Source organism: Spermophilus citellus, assembly GCF_964194105.1.
Source record: "Spermophilus citellus genome assembly, chromosome: 8".
Classification (NCBI taxonomy): Eukaryota; Metazoa; Chordata; class Mammalia; order Rodentia; family Sciuridae; genus Spermophilus; species Spermophilus citellus.
Genome location: NC_138189.1, coordinates 50,317,329 through 50,337,478, shown reverse-complemented (window position 1 = coordinate 50,337,478; position 20,150 = coordinate 50,317,329). Strand labels below are relative to the sequence as shown.

Below are 20,150 nucleotides of genomic sequence, written 5' to 3'. Positions count from 1 at the left end.
CCCTGTAAACTTATGGTATCACTGAAGGTTTCCAGTACCTCAAAGTTTAGGGGGAGACAAATAATAACAACAAACAAGGTGAACAATATAAGACAGTAACCCAAATAGTTCCTGCTATGACATGGACAACATTCAACATTAATTGTCACAATAAACAAAAATGATATGATCAGTTATTGCCCACAGTAAAAGCATTAAATTTGAAAAAAAAAGGCTTACAATTTCAAATGGTAGACAGGGAGAGAACAAAAGTGATGTAGGAAGTGATGATTATGAAGGAGGAGGAGAGAAAATAGAAGTAAAAATTTAAAGAAACAGTGAAAGAGAACAATAGAGTTTGACTGTTAGTGGAAGGCAAGAGAGAAAGAGAATCAAGGGAAACAGATAAGTGAAAGAAATACATATATATATGACAGAAATTTTAAAAGTGAATAAAATTAAAAATAAAATAATACAAACCAAAATTGAAATTATTAAACAAACATCCTAGTCCTAAAAAAAAATCCATAAAAAATGTCGGCTTCAAAAATGCTAGAAATGCATAAAAGCACAAATATGAATATGAATAAATGTTCATGAAATATTAGGGTCACAATTAAACAGAATAAAAAAGAAGAAAGATCTCCATTAAAAGTTAAAGAATTTTTGTTCAATAAAGTTCAAAAGATTCTCATCCTCTCTTCTCAGCAGTGCTAGGTGGTGTCGCCTGGACTGTGATGCCTGCTCTTCCCTCAGGGTGGGTTTGCTGGAGTGAGAGAGGAAATCCTGCGGGTCGACCTTCTGGAGGAGGGTTTTAGGCATAGCTGATCTCCAGATTTTTTTGTTGAATTGCAATTTGGAGATTTTAAATCAATACATCTCCAGGGCCCAGCAATTGTCAGGCCGTGATGGAAGACTGCACCCTAGGGATCTCCCCAGGGTTTCACTTATTCAGTGAAGGAGAAAATTCAGTCCCCTCTATCACCTGTGGACCCTACATTTTCTGCTCTGGGTTCAAGTCTCCTAACTCAACATCTCCTGCCCCTGCCCTTTTGAATTTTGAGCCAGGCACATTTCTCTTAGCCCATCTTTTGAGCAACTGGAATTGGAATGTGAGGAGAAGAGCTGGATGGGTTTCTACAATTACTATTCTCCTGTGTAAACTCCTCTCCAAGTTTGATTTTCCCCTAGTGTCACCTAGGTACACTCTATGTCATGCAGTGTGGGTTTTCCAGGCTTGTGTTTCAGGCCAAATTCAGATTTTCCAGGAATCAAATTCCCCAGCTGCTGTACCCTTCACTGCAGCTGCAAATTGGGTCCTTCCTTTGTTCTCTGCACACTGTCAGGAGAGATGTGGCTTCTCTGAGCACAAGAATATTGTGCAGACCACCTTTCAGTTTAGTTGGGCAGTGTCTTTGATCTCTGAACTCTCCATGCCTCAGGCCACCTAAAAATGAAGGTTTCCTTAATTCCTTTATCCCTTCACTTTGCTTGAAGAAGGATAGCTCTGACTGGGACCTCCAGTGGCAGCAGTGCCACTGGGGTTTTCTTCTTATTTTATTATATCCAAGCTACTGAGTCGCCAATCTGCTTTAAATGTCCAGTATTAGTTTTCATCAAAGTCCCTCTTTTTTTTTTCTTTTTTCCACTCACCATGATGTAAAGCTGCTTTTCTGCAGTCTTGCTCTCATACCACAGAGTAGTCAGGGAAGCAACCTTCTCTATTCCATCATCTTGAAACATCCCCCCTCTATTTTCTCTTTATACCTTTATTATTATTAATAGAATAATAATTATTATTTGGGTGGTGGTGGTTTATTTTATACTTTATATTTGGAATTTTTTAATAAAAACCTTGGAAAGAGAGTATCAAGAATTTTTTTGAATCTCTTCAGTGGACTTCCTGAAATTTAGCATCTTTCTCTTCAATTTGTCAGTCTCTTCTTTGTTTCCCTTATTCATTAGAGGTCTTAGTTTTTTGTTTTGTTTGTTTGTTTTTAACTCAGAGGCACTCAGCCACTGAGCCACATCCTCACTCCTATTTTGTACTTTATTTGGAGACAAGGACTCACTGAGTTGCTTAGAGCTTTGTCATTGCTGAGGCTGGCTTTCAACTTGCTATGCTCCTGGCTCAGTCTCAAGAGCCTCTAGTATTACAGAAGTGCACCACTATGCCTGGCCTATTCATTAGACTTTCAAAGAGTATTGTTGAATACTTGCTGGAATGCCCCACTGTTTATATTTTCTGTCTTCACAGTTGTATTCAAGTAATAAGCTGTCGGGCAATAACACATAGATGAGGTATTCTGATCTCATATGATAGTGAGTTCATGATAGAAAAGTGAATATTTGGGGTAATATGAGACTCAGTCACATTGTTAAGATACAGACTGTCTGCCAGATTTCTTATCTATAGAGTTTCCATGTTTCTCTCTGCATTACTTAATTTTTGTAAGTCTGTCACTCAGTAAAATATATACTTAAGGAGAGGGTATCTACATATATTATTTGAAATTGTTATGAAGAATTTTTTTCCTTTTTTATCATGTATTTAATAACAGTATGGATTTATCAGTATTTTATTGTTTTTTGAGTTACAATACATTATTTTGATACTGGTATTGCTGTTGAGTTATTCTGACTTTGGCTATGGGAGCTTTCTTAGGTTTTTTTTTTCTTTTTATCTTTTTTTATTTTAAAGAGAGGGGGAGAGAGAGAGAGAGAGAGAGAGAGAGAGAGAGAGAGAGAGAGAAAGGAGAGAGAGAGAGAAAGGAGAGAGAGAGAGGAGAGAGAGAGAGAATTTTTTAATATTTATTTTTTAGTTTTCAGTGGACCCAACATCTTTGTTTGTATGCGGTGCTGAGGATCGAACCCAGGTCGCACGCATGCAAGGCGAGCACGCTACCGCTTGAGCCACCTCCCCAGCCCTATATTTATCTTTTTGACTATTCTTTTTTAAAATATAAATTATCTCTGATAAAAAGATTATATGGCTCATAGTTATGTCATTTTATACAGTACACATAGTTAGAAATACATCATTCTTCTACTCTTTCAAGATGTAATTCTTGCTCATACATTCTTTTTTTTTTTTTATTTACTCCATGTTTCTTGAGTACTCACCATTTGCCAGTCTCTGTTTTAGGAACTGTAGATAGTCTAGAGAATGAGCTCAGTGATGTAATAGGATGCTCAATGGAGTAGAGCACTGTAGACTTTTGTATAGAATTATGGCTTTTTCTTAAGAAAAAATAAGATGCTCCTATCGTGTACTGAGCAGATTACTAAATTAATTGCCCAGATATAAAACCGGATTACTAAAACTGCTATGTTAAAATGAACTATAGTTTGGCAAATGTTCCCAGGGAGATCAATTGGGAAAAATGATAAAAGTGAGGCAGATGATGTTATGATAGCTATGAGGATAGTGAATAGATTGCATTCTAGATTTCTGACAAATCAGATCTTAAGTATGGGTAAAAAATCACTCCAAATGTGGAGCCCAGAACAACTGAGTTAAGGTTATGCAACACATGTGCACAGAAGTGTATGCAAATGCTTGTGCAAATTTCCACACATCATTATATTGAGTATAATGATGATGTACAACATGAAATTATAACTGAACCATATATAAATGAAACTGATGTCCTTATTGTGTAGTAAACATTTGAAAAAAATTATATTTATTTTAAAAAGTAAAGGGTAGCCTCATTTACATAGCTGAAATTTTTTCCTCCATACTTTTAGCCATTTTCCTTTAAATGTTTTTATTTAAAATAACATTCTAGAATGTTCTCCTTTAATATCCCTTTGAATCACTGACAATATATTTTAGAGTATTTTTTCTTGCTAATTTTTCTTCACCACATATAAAATCTAAGAATAGTTGCAGTCTCTATATGAAAATCTCTCTTTCCAGGTTGTTTATCACATTTCATTGTTTATTCTGAGATTATTTAAATTTGCCCCAATTTGATGTTGTGGGAAGTGTGATGTTTAGTACTAATTTTCTATATCAATTCAATAATTTTCCTAAGACACAGAATGTGTAGAAATGCTAAAATAAGATTAGGTTCTTCTCCCTAAGTTATAAAATTGTTGTCTACATATTCTAATCTCATTGTTTACCATCTTTTCATTCCATGTATTGAGTGAAAACTTCACCATTTTTTGATGTGTTATCTTGAGTTTTTTGAAATGTATAATAGTGCTGATGAAAATAAATCTCTCAGAATGTTGTAAATGTAAATGTGCATATACATTAATGTGTATATATATATGACATTAGTCTTTTCTTAAGATAAATTTTAAAATGTGTTACATAATGCAATTTTTCATAATTGGAACTATGAAATGGTTTAACTATATTTAACTAAAGTTAAATATAGCTTAATGTGAATGTGCATGCAACAGTATGCATGTTTTTGAAGATAAGTGCATCCAGAATTCAGAAATAATAAAAACTATCTATTTTCATGCTTTGGAATCTCAGATAAGACTGGTCATATTAAGAAGCAGAGATAAAAAGAGACAGCAAGAAATAATTCAAATGCTGGTAAAGTAATACCCTATCAACACTGCAGCAATTCTTAATGTGTGTTATATATAGAAATAAGATCAGTCATTGTTTTCAAGCCTGCTAAATAAAACTGAACTCTCGGAATGGCATGCCACTTGACCTCTCAGGAGTTCGCCAGAGATATTTAACTGGTGTAAAGGGGACTCACTTGCAAGTGTCTCCTGTTTGCATGACAGTTTCTCCTGCTAGTTCACACAATGTTCAAAAGACACAAGTCCCTTGCCTCAGATCGCAAGCGAGAATTATTCTTCCAAAGAGTTTCACGGTCCATAATGAAGAATGATATAAGAAATTTCCACTCTTTGTCGCAACTTGTACTCTCAGCAGGTCCTCTAAAAGCAACTCCAGCAGTCAAGCACTCAAAAACTACTCACTTTGAGATAGAAATCATTGATGCTCAAACCAGGAAACAGATATGCATCGTAGATAAGGTGAGTTTTATTTACTTAATTGGTTTAATTATACCTCAAACAAAGATTATTACTCCCTTGATTAAATGCTGACAGGACTGTGTTAAGAAAACATTCCTAACTTTTAAACTTAATTTTAAATTGAACAGGACAGAAACTTTATGAATTGTTTCAGGGGAAGATATTTGCTGTGTTTTCATATTCTATTTAAATTAATTAAATGGTAAATAATAATTAGGATTTGGTTTTCCAGCTTTCTGTTGACCATTATGCCCAAGTGAATTTCTAATGCTCAATTTCTCAGCCTATAATAAAACTATTTCTAGATTTTCTCATCAGGCACTTTATTGCATGTGCAAATTAGTATAGAATTTCAAGTGTTTGTAGAAAACAATAAGCAAAATGTCATGGAAGTTACCAGTAGCAATACAAAGTATTTATCATAAAATCTAGCCATTTTAAAACTTGATGTTAAGGTGTTTTTGGCTTAAAAAATAACTTTTGTTCACTTTTGTTTTTTTAAAAAACCCGAGTTCAAATTCCTGAAAAGAATGTCTTTTCACATTCATCCAATTTATATTCATATTCACAGATGGGTCATTAAGAAATGATAAAATACATACATCTCAAGTGAGAAAATTTAAGTGTGAATATATGTGCACATTTTAGATATACATATACATGTAAAATAATACAAAATAATTTATTTCTCATAAAGTTGAAAAGTAACTAGTTTATGAAGAGAAAGGCTGATGTTTTTAATACAACATTTCCTAATTTATTTTGCTTTAAAAACATGCTGCAAGAGTGTTTGCTGTCGACTTAAAAATAAAATTCAATTATACATTCCATTTAATCATTCTCTAGATGGGCTTTTAGATAAGAGGAAAAGAGAATAAATTATTTACTGCTTTTAATTCCCAAGATCATCTGTAGTTTCATGTTTACTAATCATAATAACATAACCAATCTATTAATTGTGCAATATTATTTATTTGTGATGAAAAAAAGATTAAGGACTTTTACGATGACATACAGATCATAGATTGTATTTAATAGATCAAAAAACTTTCTTTTTCTACAATTTTGAATAATATGCTTTTTAATATTTCTACTGGGGCATATATGTGATTAATATATTACATAAAATAGAATTTTGATATATGGACTTCATACATGATATAATTTCTTTTTACTATCTCAATAAAGGTTTGGATTTTTAAAAAGCATACAAGAATATCATAAACTTAGAAAATAAAATTATCAACCAGAATTTGCTACTGTTGGCAATATCTCATTATCAATAATCAAAATTGTATAACAAGGATACCATTAAATCAGGGGAGATTAGGCAACTAATGGAATAGAAAGAAAGTAAGTCAGATTTCTACCTTGAAGTGATAGGAAGTAATCAGTGTCTAATTAGTTCCTTCATACATGTAAAATATGTATGACTGAGATTTTATTTGAAGGTAAGAGGAATTTTTGTGTTTCTAGATATCACTTAGTTTGAAAAAAAAAAGAAAACATTCAGAAAGTCACCATTCTTAAAGATTTTTTCTTATTAATCTCATATGTGAACTGTTAGAGTCCTGGTATTTTCACCTCAAGTGGAAAAACTTTATAGAAGTCCAGTAGGCTAAATAGGAGATTAACTTTGGATTCCTCACCTTCCTGTACTGCACAATCAATTTATAGGACATACAACATACTGTATTCAAACCTTTGACTTCACAGTAGAATTGAATTGGATTGTTTTCTTATTTTTATTTTGTAATTTGGTAAATTGTTTCATAATGCTTATGGCACACTTGAGACAAAAAAAAGTGGATGACTATTTATTTTTTTGATTCAAGATTCCTAGCAGTTTGCATTTATAAATATCAGAAAGACAAATTTTGTTTCTTATTCATGACACTTTTTTTCTTAGAAAGGTTAGTAAGCTATTTAGTAAGATCACATTAAGCCCTGTTTTTTTGCACTTGGCTTTTACTCAATATACAAAAGAAATGTTGCTTATCACTTGGTCCCTGTCTTTCAATACTTGTCATGTTACAAGTTAGTACAAGTTAAGTATGATGTACTTTGGAACTAAACATGCCTGAATTGAATCCTTGCTACATCATGTCTAGGTATGAAGACTAAAAAAAAGCCAATCAGTTGCTTCTCCCAGGGCTTTTATTTAGAATATAGGTTAATAAAATCTGTTTTGTGAGCTTATATTAAAGAGAAGAATAATGTCTTAAACATGACAGTAACAGTTTCTTTTAATTTTAATAATAATTTTGAAAGACAATGTGGTTTATACCTAAAATCTAAAAAAAAGAAAACTTTTATATCTGGCTTAAAATTTTAAATATGTTTTTTGATATTTGATTATCCAATGACATGACAGTAAACCTTCTCTCCTTCTACTAATTTCTACAGCTTCAGCCTTTTATTGTCCTTGCTTTCAAGTGTTGTAATTGTCTACCTCATTTGGCTTTTCTCATTCTATGTAAGCCTCTTCTATTACTGCTCAGAATCAGAGCTTGCTGACATCACCAGTGAGGCAGTTGCAAAAACTTTTGCTAAATTTAAAAGGCCATTCTCATGCTATGTTGACAACATTTTCCACTGTTAATAAACTCATTTTTTCTTTCTTTTTTTTCTTTGTGGTATAGGGGATTGAATCCAGGAGTGTTTTACTACAGAGTTGCATTCCCAGATCTCTATCTCCTCCTCTTCCTCTTCTTCCTCCTCCTCCTCCTCTTCCTCCTCCTCCTCCTTATACTTTCTCCTCCTCTTCCTTCTCCTCCTCCTCCTCCTCCTCCTCCTCCTCTTCCTCTTCCTCCTCTTCCTCTTCCTCCTCCTCTTCTTCCTTCTTCCCCTTCCTTCCCTCCCTCCCTCCCTCCGTCTCCTCCTCCTCCTCCTCCTCCTCCTCCTCCTCCTCCTTCTTCTTCTTCCTCTCTCTCTCTCTCTCTCTCTCTCTCTCTCTCTCTCTCTCTCTCTCTCTCTCTTTCTTATTTTGGGACAATATTTTGCTAATTTGCCAAGACTAGCCTCAAACTTATGATCCTCCTCCCTCAGCTTTCTGAGTTGGTGACATTATAGGAATGTAATCAGAGCCTCTTCTATAAAATATTTTGTTGAATTTTGTTGAGTATAGGTAGTTTAACCTGTAGTACTTTGTTGGCTAGTCCCTTTCCTTTATGCTGATTCATTATCTGGTGTATTGGGTGTGGATGCTCAGCTCAGGCATAGGAACTTCTTTCCATCTTCAGCAATTGCCATATTTAGTTCTATAGTTACAACTATCATCTCCCTATTGATGACTTTAAAGTTTATAACTGCAATCTATTTCCCTTCCTGAATTTTCTTTTTGTTCATCTGTATATCTAGCTATCTAGTTATCTATCATCTATCTAATCTATTTACTTATGTACAATCCATCTGGATCTGTCTAGGTATTTCAAACTTAGTATATCTAAAACATCACTTTGTCTTTTCCCAATAATATTCAACATTGTTCTCCAAATAAATAAGTGGGAACTACATTCTTCAAATAGCTCAAGGCAAAGACTAGAGGAGTCCTTATTCATCATCTCTTAATCTCACCCCACATGAAATCCATCTTCTTGGCATTACCTCCAAAATATCTCCAGACTTTGACAAACTTCCACCACCTCTAATGCCAGAACTCCTAAATCTTTACACTGCCTTTGTCATTAGCACTCTCAATATATTCCCTACATAGAAACCAGAACCAGCCTGTTGAATTATGTCAGATAATACCATGCTCTTCTCAAAACTAGTCAAAGCCTCCTTTATATCTTAACAGTTAGGTATTCCTGCAAACCTATTGACTATTTAAAACTGCTATTTAAACACTATTACTTTTCCTGTTTTAATTCTTTACTGAATTTATTACCATCTAACATACATTTTTTAAATTAGTTTATTATTTGGCTTACCTTAATATGTCAGCTTCACAAAGCAAAGATTTTGTTGGCTACTTGTTTTTCACTCCAGTATTTTCTGGGTTTATAGCAGTGTTTGGCACAAAGTGTTTAACCAGTATGTAATGAATAAATGGACAGCTGTTTGAGAAGTATGTGGATTTGAAAGTGCACATGTCTAGTAGTGAGAGTTTTAAGGTGGACAAATATAATATTGAAAATACATCTATTTTATGAATCGAATTATTATTGGAATAAATGCAAATACATTAACTTAAAAAGGCATTTTCTAAAATCATTTCACCAAATCCCAAATTCCTCATAGCCTGCCCCAAACACAGATGCAGATAATGTAACTTTGTATTTGTGAATAATTCATTAATAGATAGTCATGCTCTGATGACAAAAGTTAGCACATTTTAGCAATATCAGATGGAGATATTGATTTAATTAATTTAGTTATTTCCCATGAGTGCTTAGCATAATATAACCAATTAAGGATGATTCAAACTGAAATATCAAAAATAAATTTTAAAACTTTTCTTTTAAAATTTTTTTTAGTTGTAGATGGACACAATATCTTTATTTTTATTTGTTTATTTTTTATGTGGTGCTGAGGATTGAACCCAGGGCCTCACACATGCGAGGCAAGTACTCTACCACTGGAGCTAAAACCCCAGCCCCTAAATTTTAAAACTTTAACAATGAATTATTTCCAGTTGTTGCCTATTTTTGCCTTGCTTCTATTTTGGTAAATGTCAGAAGCTTATCTGGTGATAAGTCACTGAATTGAGAGCATGACAAGAACGCTAAAAGCTAGGACTGAAAAATGTTTCCAGTATCTTCCCAGTCATTCTTTGATCTTTTTTCCAAGGAAATTGACCTCAAAAGATCACTTTTTCTGGTGATTTTTTTTCATTATGTCAAAATTCTGAAAAACTTTCTTGATTTCTTATAAATAAAACAAAGTGCTTAATTATTTTCTAATCTTTCTAGTGGCCAAAATAACATAGAATAGTAGGCAGCATTATGGAACTGGAAGACTGCATAAAAATTGGGCATTTAACTCTTAGAAATTTAGAGAATTCTTGATTGACAATTGTCAAGATGGTCACTTTTAATGTTTTACTTTGCACCTGATACTTTTCCTTGTTTTGAAAATGAGATGTACCTTAGAATGTCTTCTGGAAGTTTCAGAACCTCATGTTTCTTCCCTTTTCTTCCTTTTTCTCTTTCTCTACTTCTCTTTTCCCCTTCCTCTCATTTCTATCCCTTTTTCTTTTCCTTCTCAGTCCAGTTGCTCCTACTGCTTCTGATAGAGCATGACATAATTAAAACCTTATAAGCTTTGAATTCAGATGCAAGAGAATTTTGATACAAACTTCAAGGTGCATTTCCTTTTTTCTTGGAATTTTTCCAATATCTCTGTCCGTTATTATCCTTTTCTGCAAATGAATTTGACATTATTTTTCTATCCCTTTATAGAGGAAGACATTGTAACACAGAGATAGTGATAGATAGCTATGAATAAAATTGTTCATAACAAGAGGTCTTAATATTCTATCCTGAGAAGCATTAATGAGTGCCCTTAGGCTAAATTGGGTTTTGTTAATTTCATGGCTGTAAACTATAAAGATATCATTATTGTCCTCTAATGTAGGAAATGTAATGATACTTTATTTATAAATTCTACATATATAAGTTTAGAAAATGCATTTTTTTATTCAGAAGTCCAAGCAAGATAATTTCGATGATAAGGGAGACATTGGTAGTGTCAAAGATTGTTAAGAACCATAGATAAATATTGTAAGCATTCCTGGCATTGAATGTCATAGTGTTTATTGTCGTATTTAATAGGCTACCTTAAGTAAAGGGATTTGAGGGGAAGTGCAATATGGAACAGGTTATGACAATCAGTAGAGGATAAAAAATTTGACTTTGTTGGCAGATATTTCTTTTGTAACCGGTTTATTTTCAGCTCTGCACTCTGTCTTATGATAAGTTCTTGTGATTCCTCTTCTTGGAATTGCTTTAATCTGTTCTCTATTACTACTGCATGTTTCATCATTCTAACCTGCTCACCATTCCTAGACCACATTTTGCAATTTCTTTTTTGACTTTTGAGCAAACTTGATTCCCTTGCTTAGGGTGTTTTCTACCACAATCTGTCCATTTCACAAGGTCCAATGGAGCTGATAAGTCCTTTGTGTGGCACATACGAGATCCTATATGCAGACGTGTTCTTCGTGCCAATAACACTTGCTTCAAACATCCATTATATCTTTTATCTAATAGTTGGTAATGTGATTTTGTAAGCTATCACGGAAAAATGAAATAATAACGGTGCTTTTTCACTCTGATAATAATAATGAAGTGGGACTTCTCATTGCTAAACTAGTATTTAATTATTAGTAATTTATTTCCATTGTATTTTCAATGTATCAGTTCATGAAAAATAGAAATAAAAATGCAACTTTGTGTTACATGGTTTGAGAATCACTGAGTTAGAGGGCATGAAAATGTACTTCTTAAAATTGACATGAAACAAACAAATCATGTCACCTAAATGTTTTTGTACAAGGAATACATATTGGATATAAAATTAGAACATGTCACATCCAGGCTCCTCTTGCACTCTCTTCTAAAGATAGCATTCTGTTGACAGGCAAGGTAAAACTAATAACTCTCAATGGTATGTGTTATAAATATAGAAAATAGGTAATAGCTTAAATGACTTAAACTTTTAGACCTTGGGCTGGGGATGTGGCTCAAGGGGTAGCGCTCTCGCCTGGCATACGTGCGGCCCGGGTTTGATCCTCAGCACCACATACAAAACAAAGATGTTGTGTCTGCCGAAAACTAAAAAAATAAATATTAAAAAATTCTCTCTCTCTCTCTCTCTCTCTCTCTCTCTCTCTCTCTCTCTCTCTCTTTAAAAATAAAAAAAAATAAAAAAAAAACTTTTAGACCTATGAAAAGAGAATAAAACTGTTTTTTTTTAAATTTTTCCTTTAAATAAAATCAAGAAAGATGGGATAGAAAAGAAATGCTAACCATTAGGGAAAGAAAAATAAGTGGACATATTGTAAAATTAAAAGAGAGTCTTTTTCTTATTAAATTGAGATTGAATGTAAAAAGTTAATAGTTAAAAACACCTGTTCAAAAAGTACATAGACTTTGATAACATTTCTGTATGAGGAAATAGAGTAATGACTATGACCAAGACAGATAAATAAAGGTGAGAGGTGTATGCCAATTTTGTTATTCATATTGCAGAAGGAGCTATTTATAAGTGGCTACTACAGATTACATGGGTTGAAAATTAAATATTTTTCCTTCTTTACAATATAGGAGCCTTCCTGGAAAGAAAGATTATACATTTTAAAATAAATTGTAATATAGCACATGGCAAACACAAATTTACCTCAAAACCATACTGAAATGGCTATGGAAATAATTATTTGTCTATGAAGTTTAGGTGTGAAGATCAGAGTAAAAGAAGTATTTCATTAAAGGATGCATTTAAAAATCTTAAAAATCATACAAAACAATATGTTAGCCTGGGTGATGTGGAAAGAGCATTCCAAGAAAGAATAATTAGCATATTACAGGCAAAGAGCAGGTAGGTAGCAAGTAAGACTCCTGGCCTAATGTTATTATGTGTATGAATTTTGTTGTAGAATGAAACAAACAGAATAAAATGGTATGGCATGGCTGATGATAGAGGACCTAGATGCCTTGTTAAGGCATTTAGACATTACATCACAAATTAGGGGAGTGCTTTTTCAGAGCTCTGTTTCAGAAGATTAAATCTGACAACTATGTGGAAGATAGAACAAATATAAGAGTTTGAAGATGGTTCAGTAAAACTGAGAAGCAGATCTTTTGGGAGCCTGCTCAGGAGTTCCATATTTGGGAGGCAACATGATCTCTTGGGATTTGCTTAGGCTTTGCAGATACTCAAACACCTCTTATACTTACACAGCTCATGACATTAGGCAAGGCTCTTATTATTTTCATTCCCCTTATATTGATATGTGATATTCTGTTGGAGGTATCCCAAATTACCACCTTCCATAAAGAATTTCCTCAAATTGTTATAACATACAGCCTTCAAAAACTTAGGCTATAGTTAACAAATTGACATTTATAAATTTAATAATAAAACTAAATTCTCACATCCATTATATATTTAGGGAATTAACATATAAAGAAAATTCAATAAAAATTTCACATGCTACTAAAAACACTAATGTAAATACATTTTCCCCCTGTATATGTGCATAATCTGACTTTTTCAAAGTAAGTACAAATTTTTTGAAAGTAAGTAAAAATCTTTTAGTGCATCTTTAAGATGCACTTGAGCTTTTAAGATGTACACAGATACATATTCTACTTCTGTCTTTACTGCACATCAGTAATTTGTCTTAATCAGTTCGGGCTGCTATAGCAAAATTATCATAGATTAAATGGCTTATAAAAATAGAAATTTATTTCATAAGATATTGCCAGTTAGGAATCCAAGGTCAAGGAGCCAACAGAGTATCTGGTAAGGTATTCCTTGTGTAAAAATGAATGGCCACCTTCTTCCTATGTGTTCATATAGCAAAATGGTCTAGCAAACTTTCAGGTCTCTTCTAAAACTGAACTAATTCCATTCATGAGGGCTTCATGAATCCTTGTTATTTTTCTTATTGTATGCATATCATCAACTTTTGTGCTCTAAGTTACTTACAAACTTTCTTTAACTTATTCCTCATTAAAATTAGCATTTAACAAAATGAGCACTAATCTAAAAAATATTGAGAAAGAACATTGCATTACCATATATATTAAATTATCCAAAGCCATAGAAAGGTCTGAAAGGGCAAGTCTGTATCAGGACAACACTGATAATTATAGCACATTATGACTTGAAGTTCTCACACCCCATATTTCTGGACACAAATTTGTACTCCCTAAAGGTTTAAGCTTATGTTATCAGAAGCCTATGAGTGATTAAATGTATTTTTTTTGTTATAATTTGTTTAAAGAAACGCCTAAGATCTGCATAGTACTAAATTATATATAATTGTGATTAATCTCAAATTTACCTTTATTTATGTAGTATCTTACTTTATGCCTTGAAAATTATGCTATGCACATAACCACATGACAAGAGCGCAAACGTTTGAATGAAAAGCTTCATTTGAATATGATATTACACCTGAAGTTCATTCAATTGATTATTATGAAGTAGCGAAAAAATATGTTGCACAGTCATAAACCTAGAATATTTATTTCCTTCCTTCCCTTCTGTGGATGTGGTGTTCCACATCCACAGATTTTTATGTCTGAATTTAATATGCTGAAAAAAATTGTAACTGAACTGAGTATCTATCAACTGTTTATTTGTATCATTGTTCCCCCAACACTACAGTGTAGCAACTACTTACATAACATTTAAATTGTATCCTGTGTTATAATTAATCTAGGGAAAATATAACACAAACTATAATACAAGTAGGAATAAGGTGCAGATTGAGCCCAAATGATACTTTTCTACTGAAGTAATTTGAGAGTAACTAGAAATCTCTTCCAGTTTTAACAGTTTCAGCACATGGAAAGATTATCATTGGGATGTCTCTAACAGTAAAGGGCAGTCTTTTACAGTAGAAATTACCTCCTCTAAGTGCCTTAGATCCTTGGCCTTTCAGCTTTAACTGAAAGCACAGTACAATAGAGACACTTCTGAAGAGTTCAGAAATGAATGCCAGGGTGAATTTATTTCCCACTTAAGGTTTCATATGTGCAAATCCCTCAGGTTGAACACCATTAGTATATAATATTTTATTAGTGGATTTTTAAACTGACAATCATCAAATAATCTTCAATTCATGTTGATCCTCTGGGATTTCACTGAGTAACCTGAGTGAAACCTGTGTCACCACATTAAGCCTATCGATATGGAACCCGCTTAGTTTTCTACCAGAAGTTGGTTCTGTTTGTAAAAGATTTGTTTTGAATTGTGCACTACATCTAGATAACTTACTATATTTGAGAATTAATCATTCCTTCAAGGAATGTTCTACCTCTTCTTTCTTGTAAATTCATCATTCTAATATGTTTTTGTGAAAACAAAAGGAATTATTACCTGTCCTTTTTTCTTATTTCTTTTTGAGTTTTCCCATTATGCATTTTTAATGCCTCTAAAACAGACCCTTAATATTTTTTCAAGTTTGCAAGTGTATAACTTTTCAGTTATTGGTTATTTGACTTGTTAAAAATTATAATCTAATGTAATTAGTAATTTCTTTTAGCAAAACATTTGATGAATTACTGTCTGTCTAAATGAATCTTGTGTTTGTCAATACTGTCTTATACACCACTGAATATGGCTTTATTATGTGTTCCTCAGAAACTTCATTTAATAAAATCCAGTTACAATCTTAATTTAATCAGGACTTTAACATAAAACCTAAAGAAATGATTCAGATTTTATATTACTGCCTTTCAGAAATCTCCCAGTAAAATTCTTAATAAACTGCCTTTATATTAAAAGCTATTTTTTAAATGTAGAATTCCTTTAACTCTTGAGATAGTAAGAATGTAAACATCCAAAACAGTCACAGATCTGAATTGTTCATTGCTAAAATAAAATGGTTCATTTCAAACTGGAAAGAAAAGTTAAATAGTTTTTTTTTTTTTTTGTAATTATAAAATAGAGTATTTATTTATTTATTTATTTATATTTTAATCAGCATTCCTGGCATTCTATAAACCTGATTTCTTTTTAAGAACTTCATTTAAAAAAAATTTCTACAATTTGAATTAATAGTCCATTTATATCATAATTTTAGTATATAAATATATTTTGGCTAAAATATCTAATTTCCTAGGATTTTTAGATTTTTAGGAAGTTATTTTTCATCTTTTAAAAAAACTTCCTATCACATACTTCATAAGGTTGTTTATGTTGTTTATCTGTATAGATCCTAATATAATGCCTGCCAACAATAAGTGCTCAGTATATTTTTCTATATCTTCCATACTCACTTTATCCTCTCCTGCTAAAGAGTGTAGTGTAGTGGATAAGAAGAAGGTTTGGAACCCAGCTATTTACATTCAAATTCCAACTCTGTAGTTTAATTATGTGATTTTGATAAATTATTTAATCATGTTGAATCACAATTTTTTCATCCATAAAATGGAAATAATATATATTAAGCCATAAATTTGGTGTGTGAATTAAATTATTTAATAAAGGTAAAGGTCTTGAAATAGTACAGGACTTATTAAATATTCAATGATGTTAATCATTACTGTTAGCAATTTTATTAATGATTCCCCAATGTTATGTCACCACATAGTAATTTTAAAAAATGTAACAAGAATGAAATAAGCATTTATATATAACACAAAACTAGCTAGCAAATTTACTTCTGTAATTAAAAATTCTAATTTCTATTGAAGTGACAGAAAATAACATTATATATATATAGCATTGAAGTTGTCTAACTTATAACATTCAAAAACACTCAGTTTCTTTAAAAGTCTATTGTTTTTCTACCTATGATTAGGGGAGCAGAAGTAAAATCCCTTATGAGTATAATTCTTTTTGTCTCTGTTTTCTGATGTATTTATAGATAACACTTTTACTTCTTTTGCATTTAAAATTATCTTGGGGGCTGAGGTTTTGGCTCAGTGGTAGAGTGCTCGCCTAGCATGTGTGAGGTGCTGGGTTCGATCCTCAGCACCATGTTTAAAAAAATAAAAATAAATAAATAAAAACAAAGGTATTGTGTCCAAATACAACTTTTTAAAAAATTTTTTTGAACATTTTGATGCATAATAATAGAATTTGGAATTGCATATGATATTACCTATTCTACACAATGATAAAAAAATTTGCTTCCCACAAGAAAAGGAGCCCAACATTTATTAATGCAACACTACTGTGTTTTTTTTTTTTTACAAAAATCACTGAAACATTATTATTTTATCATATTTTACTGAGCCAGGAATTCCTTATAAGATAAAAATAAAATAAAATTCCAGGACTTTTTAGCAGTTTTTCATGGCTTTATCTACTAATTTTGGGATTAAACTTAGTCAAAGAAAAGCTTAAAGAATTTGTACACAGTTACATTTAAAAAACAATTAAAATGTAAGTCAAACTTAATATAATTAAAATATTTCAGTGAATAATTTTATTAATTCATATTTTAATTTGTGACTTACAGATACAAATGGTGTTTGATACTCTAACAATACATATGCTAACTTTATTATATTTATAGGAAATTTCTGTACGATGTTGGAAGTAAAAAACAGAAAAAATAGAAAACCAATAGCCAATATTTCTCAAAAAAACTGAAATACTCTCACCCCTTTTTCTATTTTTAATATCCTCATGAAGTTGGCATAAATAGATAACAATCTCTCTTACTAGAGGAATTTAAAAATTATATATAATTATATTTAAAATTTTTATCACTGAAAATTTCTGTAATAAGATTTATTATTTTTTTTTGCCACAAATTTGAGTTAAACCAAAATTGGAATGATTTTTCTTCTATTTTTAATGTAAGTGGTCTCATAGGTCATGGTCATATTTGTAATTAAAGTCCTAAATTTAGATACTGGGAAAAGGATAATCTTGTATTGAATATCTATCATGATTAACAAATCAAATTTTATTATTTTGAGATTCTAATATATCTTTGTTTGTCTGTCAGTCAAGTATAACCTATATGATGCTGACACGTGCACCACTTCATACAAAGAATGGTGTGATGGGGTAATATTTAAATAATGCAACAATAGCTTAATAATTTTTTAACAGAGTGAGGGAATAATCAGAAACTGTAAATATAAAAACCCTGGTGATATAATTATAAAATAATTGCTAAAAGTATTGCCTAAATTAACTTATGGATTATAGTACAAAACTAGTAAATTTGCTGATATAGAAAAATTGGTAGGGATAAATTAACACTGCCAGTGGTTTGCTATTGTATGCCTTTAGCAATGGGTTCTAGAAGAAATGAGTTCACATAGTAGCACAAGTGCTGTCAAACAAACAAACAAAAAGAGTTTGAGCCTACTTTAAAAAAAAAATATATATATGTGTGTGTGTGTGTGTGTGTGTGTGTGTGTGTGTGTATATCAGTCTGGACTAAAAAGAGCTGTGACTTTTTAAATACTCAAATCATTGTTGACTCCTAAACATGAAAGAGTAGGAAGAGAACTCCAGATCAGATAATTCAAAGACTCTGAAATTTGAGCTTGATTCCATGATCAGAAGGAAGTTTACAATACTTCCACAAGAATATGGATAATGTATTTTAAAAATATAGAGAATATTGTACCAAATATTTGATGATCAGAAGAGAGAACTCTGTAAATATTAATAGTCGTATTAAGGTGTTTTTTGATTGGTTGTCATGTAGGACCTGTTAGGAGTAAACTTGCCTACCTCATGAAGTAATTTTTTTTTGTGCTGTGAAATACAGTTGAAGACATACATTTATTAACACAGGGAAGCTTTAACAATTAAACTTATTCAACACCTTTCTAAAAGTGTCTGCCCTCGAAACAATGTTGTAGATGATAACTGCTTTGTCAGATGCCAGGGTGAAATAAATGCAGAAGGATATACTACTAACTAATCCTGGGAGTACATGTCTTATGTGTATGGAAAATAACCACTGGCTATTTTAAACCACTGAGTTTTGCAGCACAATCTTGACTATTCTAACAGGTACACAAAATTAAACTGAAATTAAAATTGCTTTCAAGATTTTGTCAGTTCATCATTAAAGATTGTTTAAGCATCAGAACCATCCATAACAAAAAAAAAGGATTAAGAAAAGTTTCTCTGTCATTGTCAAATACTTCTGCTTAATTCTTGTATACATGTCAATGTCAAACATCATATAAAACTCTATGTTAGAATGTAGAGTATGTAGGGCATTGATTATATTAGATAATCTAAATTATATTAGATAATCTAACCATGGGATTTTTAACTCTTTAATGAATATTTAGTGAGTGCCTAATATATACTAAGATTTTTAGCAAGTAATGTGTATGTGTGTGTGTGTATTAGAGATTTAATCCACTTTAACACTGAGCTACATCCTTAGCCCTTTTTATTTTGAGATAAGAAGCTGTGGAGGGCTTCACTAAGTTGCTGATGCTAGCCTCAAACTTATGATCAGTTTACTTCAGCCTACAGAGTTGCTGGAATAAGAGGCGTGTGCAACCATTTCTGGATCTAGCAGGTAACATTCAGTGTAAAAAAAAAACAACATAAGAGATCTGATTTTAGATATATGAAGTTGAATCAATAGAATTATGAAATTTCTCAGAAAATGAAGTTCAGCTATGATGATGATTCTGGATTGAAAAATTTTGTGACTATTGATGTCATTAATAGAGTGGAAGAAGATCTTGGACAAACACATATTGCATTTAGTTCTGTTTAATTTGAGCTTAGTTGAGACATCCATGCAGACATGTTAAATATCCAACTGTAGAAATAAGTTTACAGGTATAAAAACAACTTGGCATTAAGAGTATACATTTTGGAATATGATATTAAGGATATGGCACTAATAATATTCTCCTTCTACATAAATAACTTATTTTTACACAGGATAACAAAGGTGATATAATGAATGTGATAGAACTTCATATATCAGTTAATCTTCAAGCATTTTTCAAAATTTCAAACACACTTAAAGCTAAATGTTCATTGTTCTTTAAGATGAAAAATACTCTGAATTTAAGTGTTCAGAATGAATTATTTTGTGAACATGCAATAAGCACAGTTAAATTTGGAAAGTTACATGATCACTTTCAGTGGCTGACAATGTATAATAGTATTTATGAGAACACTGAGTCAAAGAGGCAGAAATAATTGTAGCCTCTGTCTTTGTGGTTTGATGTCAAGCAGTCCATTAATAATATGAACTCTCCAAAGTTTATTTTCCTCTCTAATTATTTTTTCCAGGAGCTCCTTTCACATTGTCTGTACTTTAAAAATTGTAACATAAATCTTGAGGTAGGTAAAAAACACAAGACTATAACTTCAAAGTTTGAAGTGACCTTTTAAAATTTGGTTTCAAAATTTATTTTAAATCTGTATTTCTCAGGGTTGTAGGATCTGAGTTTGCATATATCTAAAAAATCTTAGCAATTTATGATACATAAATATATAATAAACAAGAATATCTTTCAGCTTACTCTCAGTAATGA

At 31.7% G+C, this 20,150-nt stretch overlaps 1 protein-coding gene across 1 annotated transcript in view; it reads left to right on the top strand.

The window, feature by feature from the left end:
- The first annotated feature begins 4,690 nt into the window (after positions 1-4,690).
- Positions 4,691-20,150, top strand: part of TECRL (trans-2,3-enoyl-CoA reductase like) — a 91,489-nt gene continuing 76,029 nt past the window's right edge. Inside the window, exon 1 of the mRNA XM_081303239.1 lies at positions 4,691-4,992. Within this exon, the coding sequence (XP_081159365.1) occupies positions 4,759-4,992 (234 nt within the window). The 5' untranslated portion in view covers positions 4,691-4,758. The remainder of the gene's footprint in view (positions 4,993-20,150) is intronic.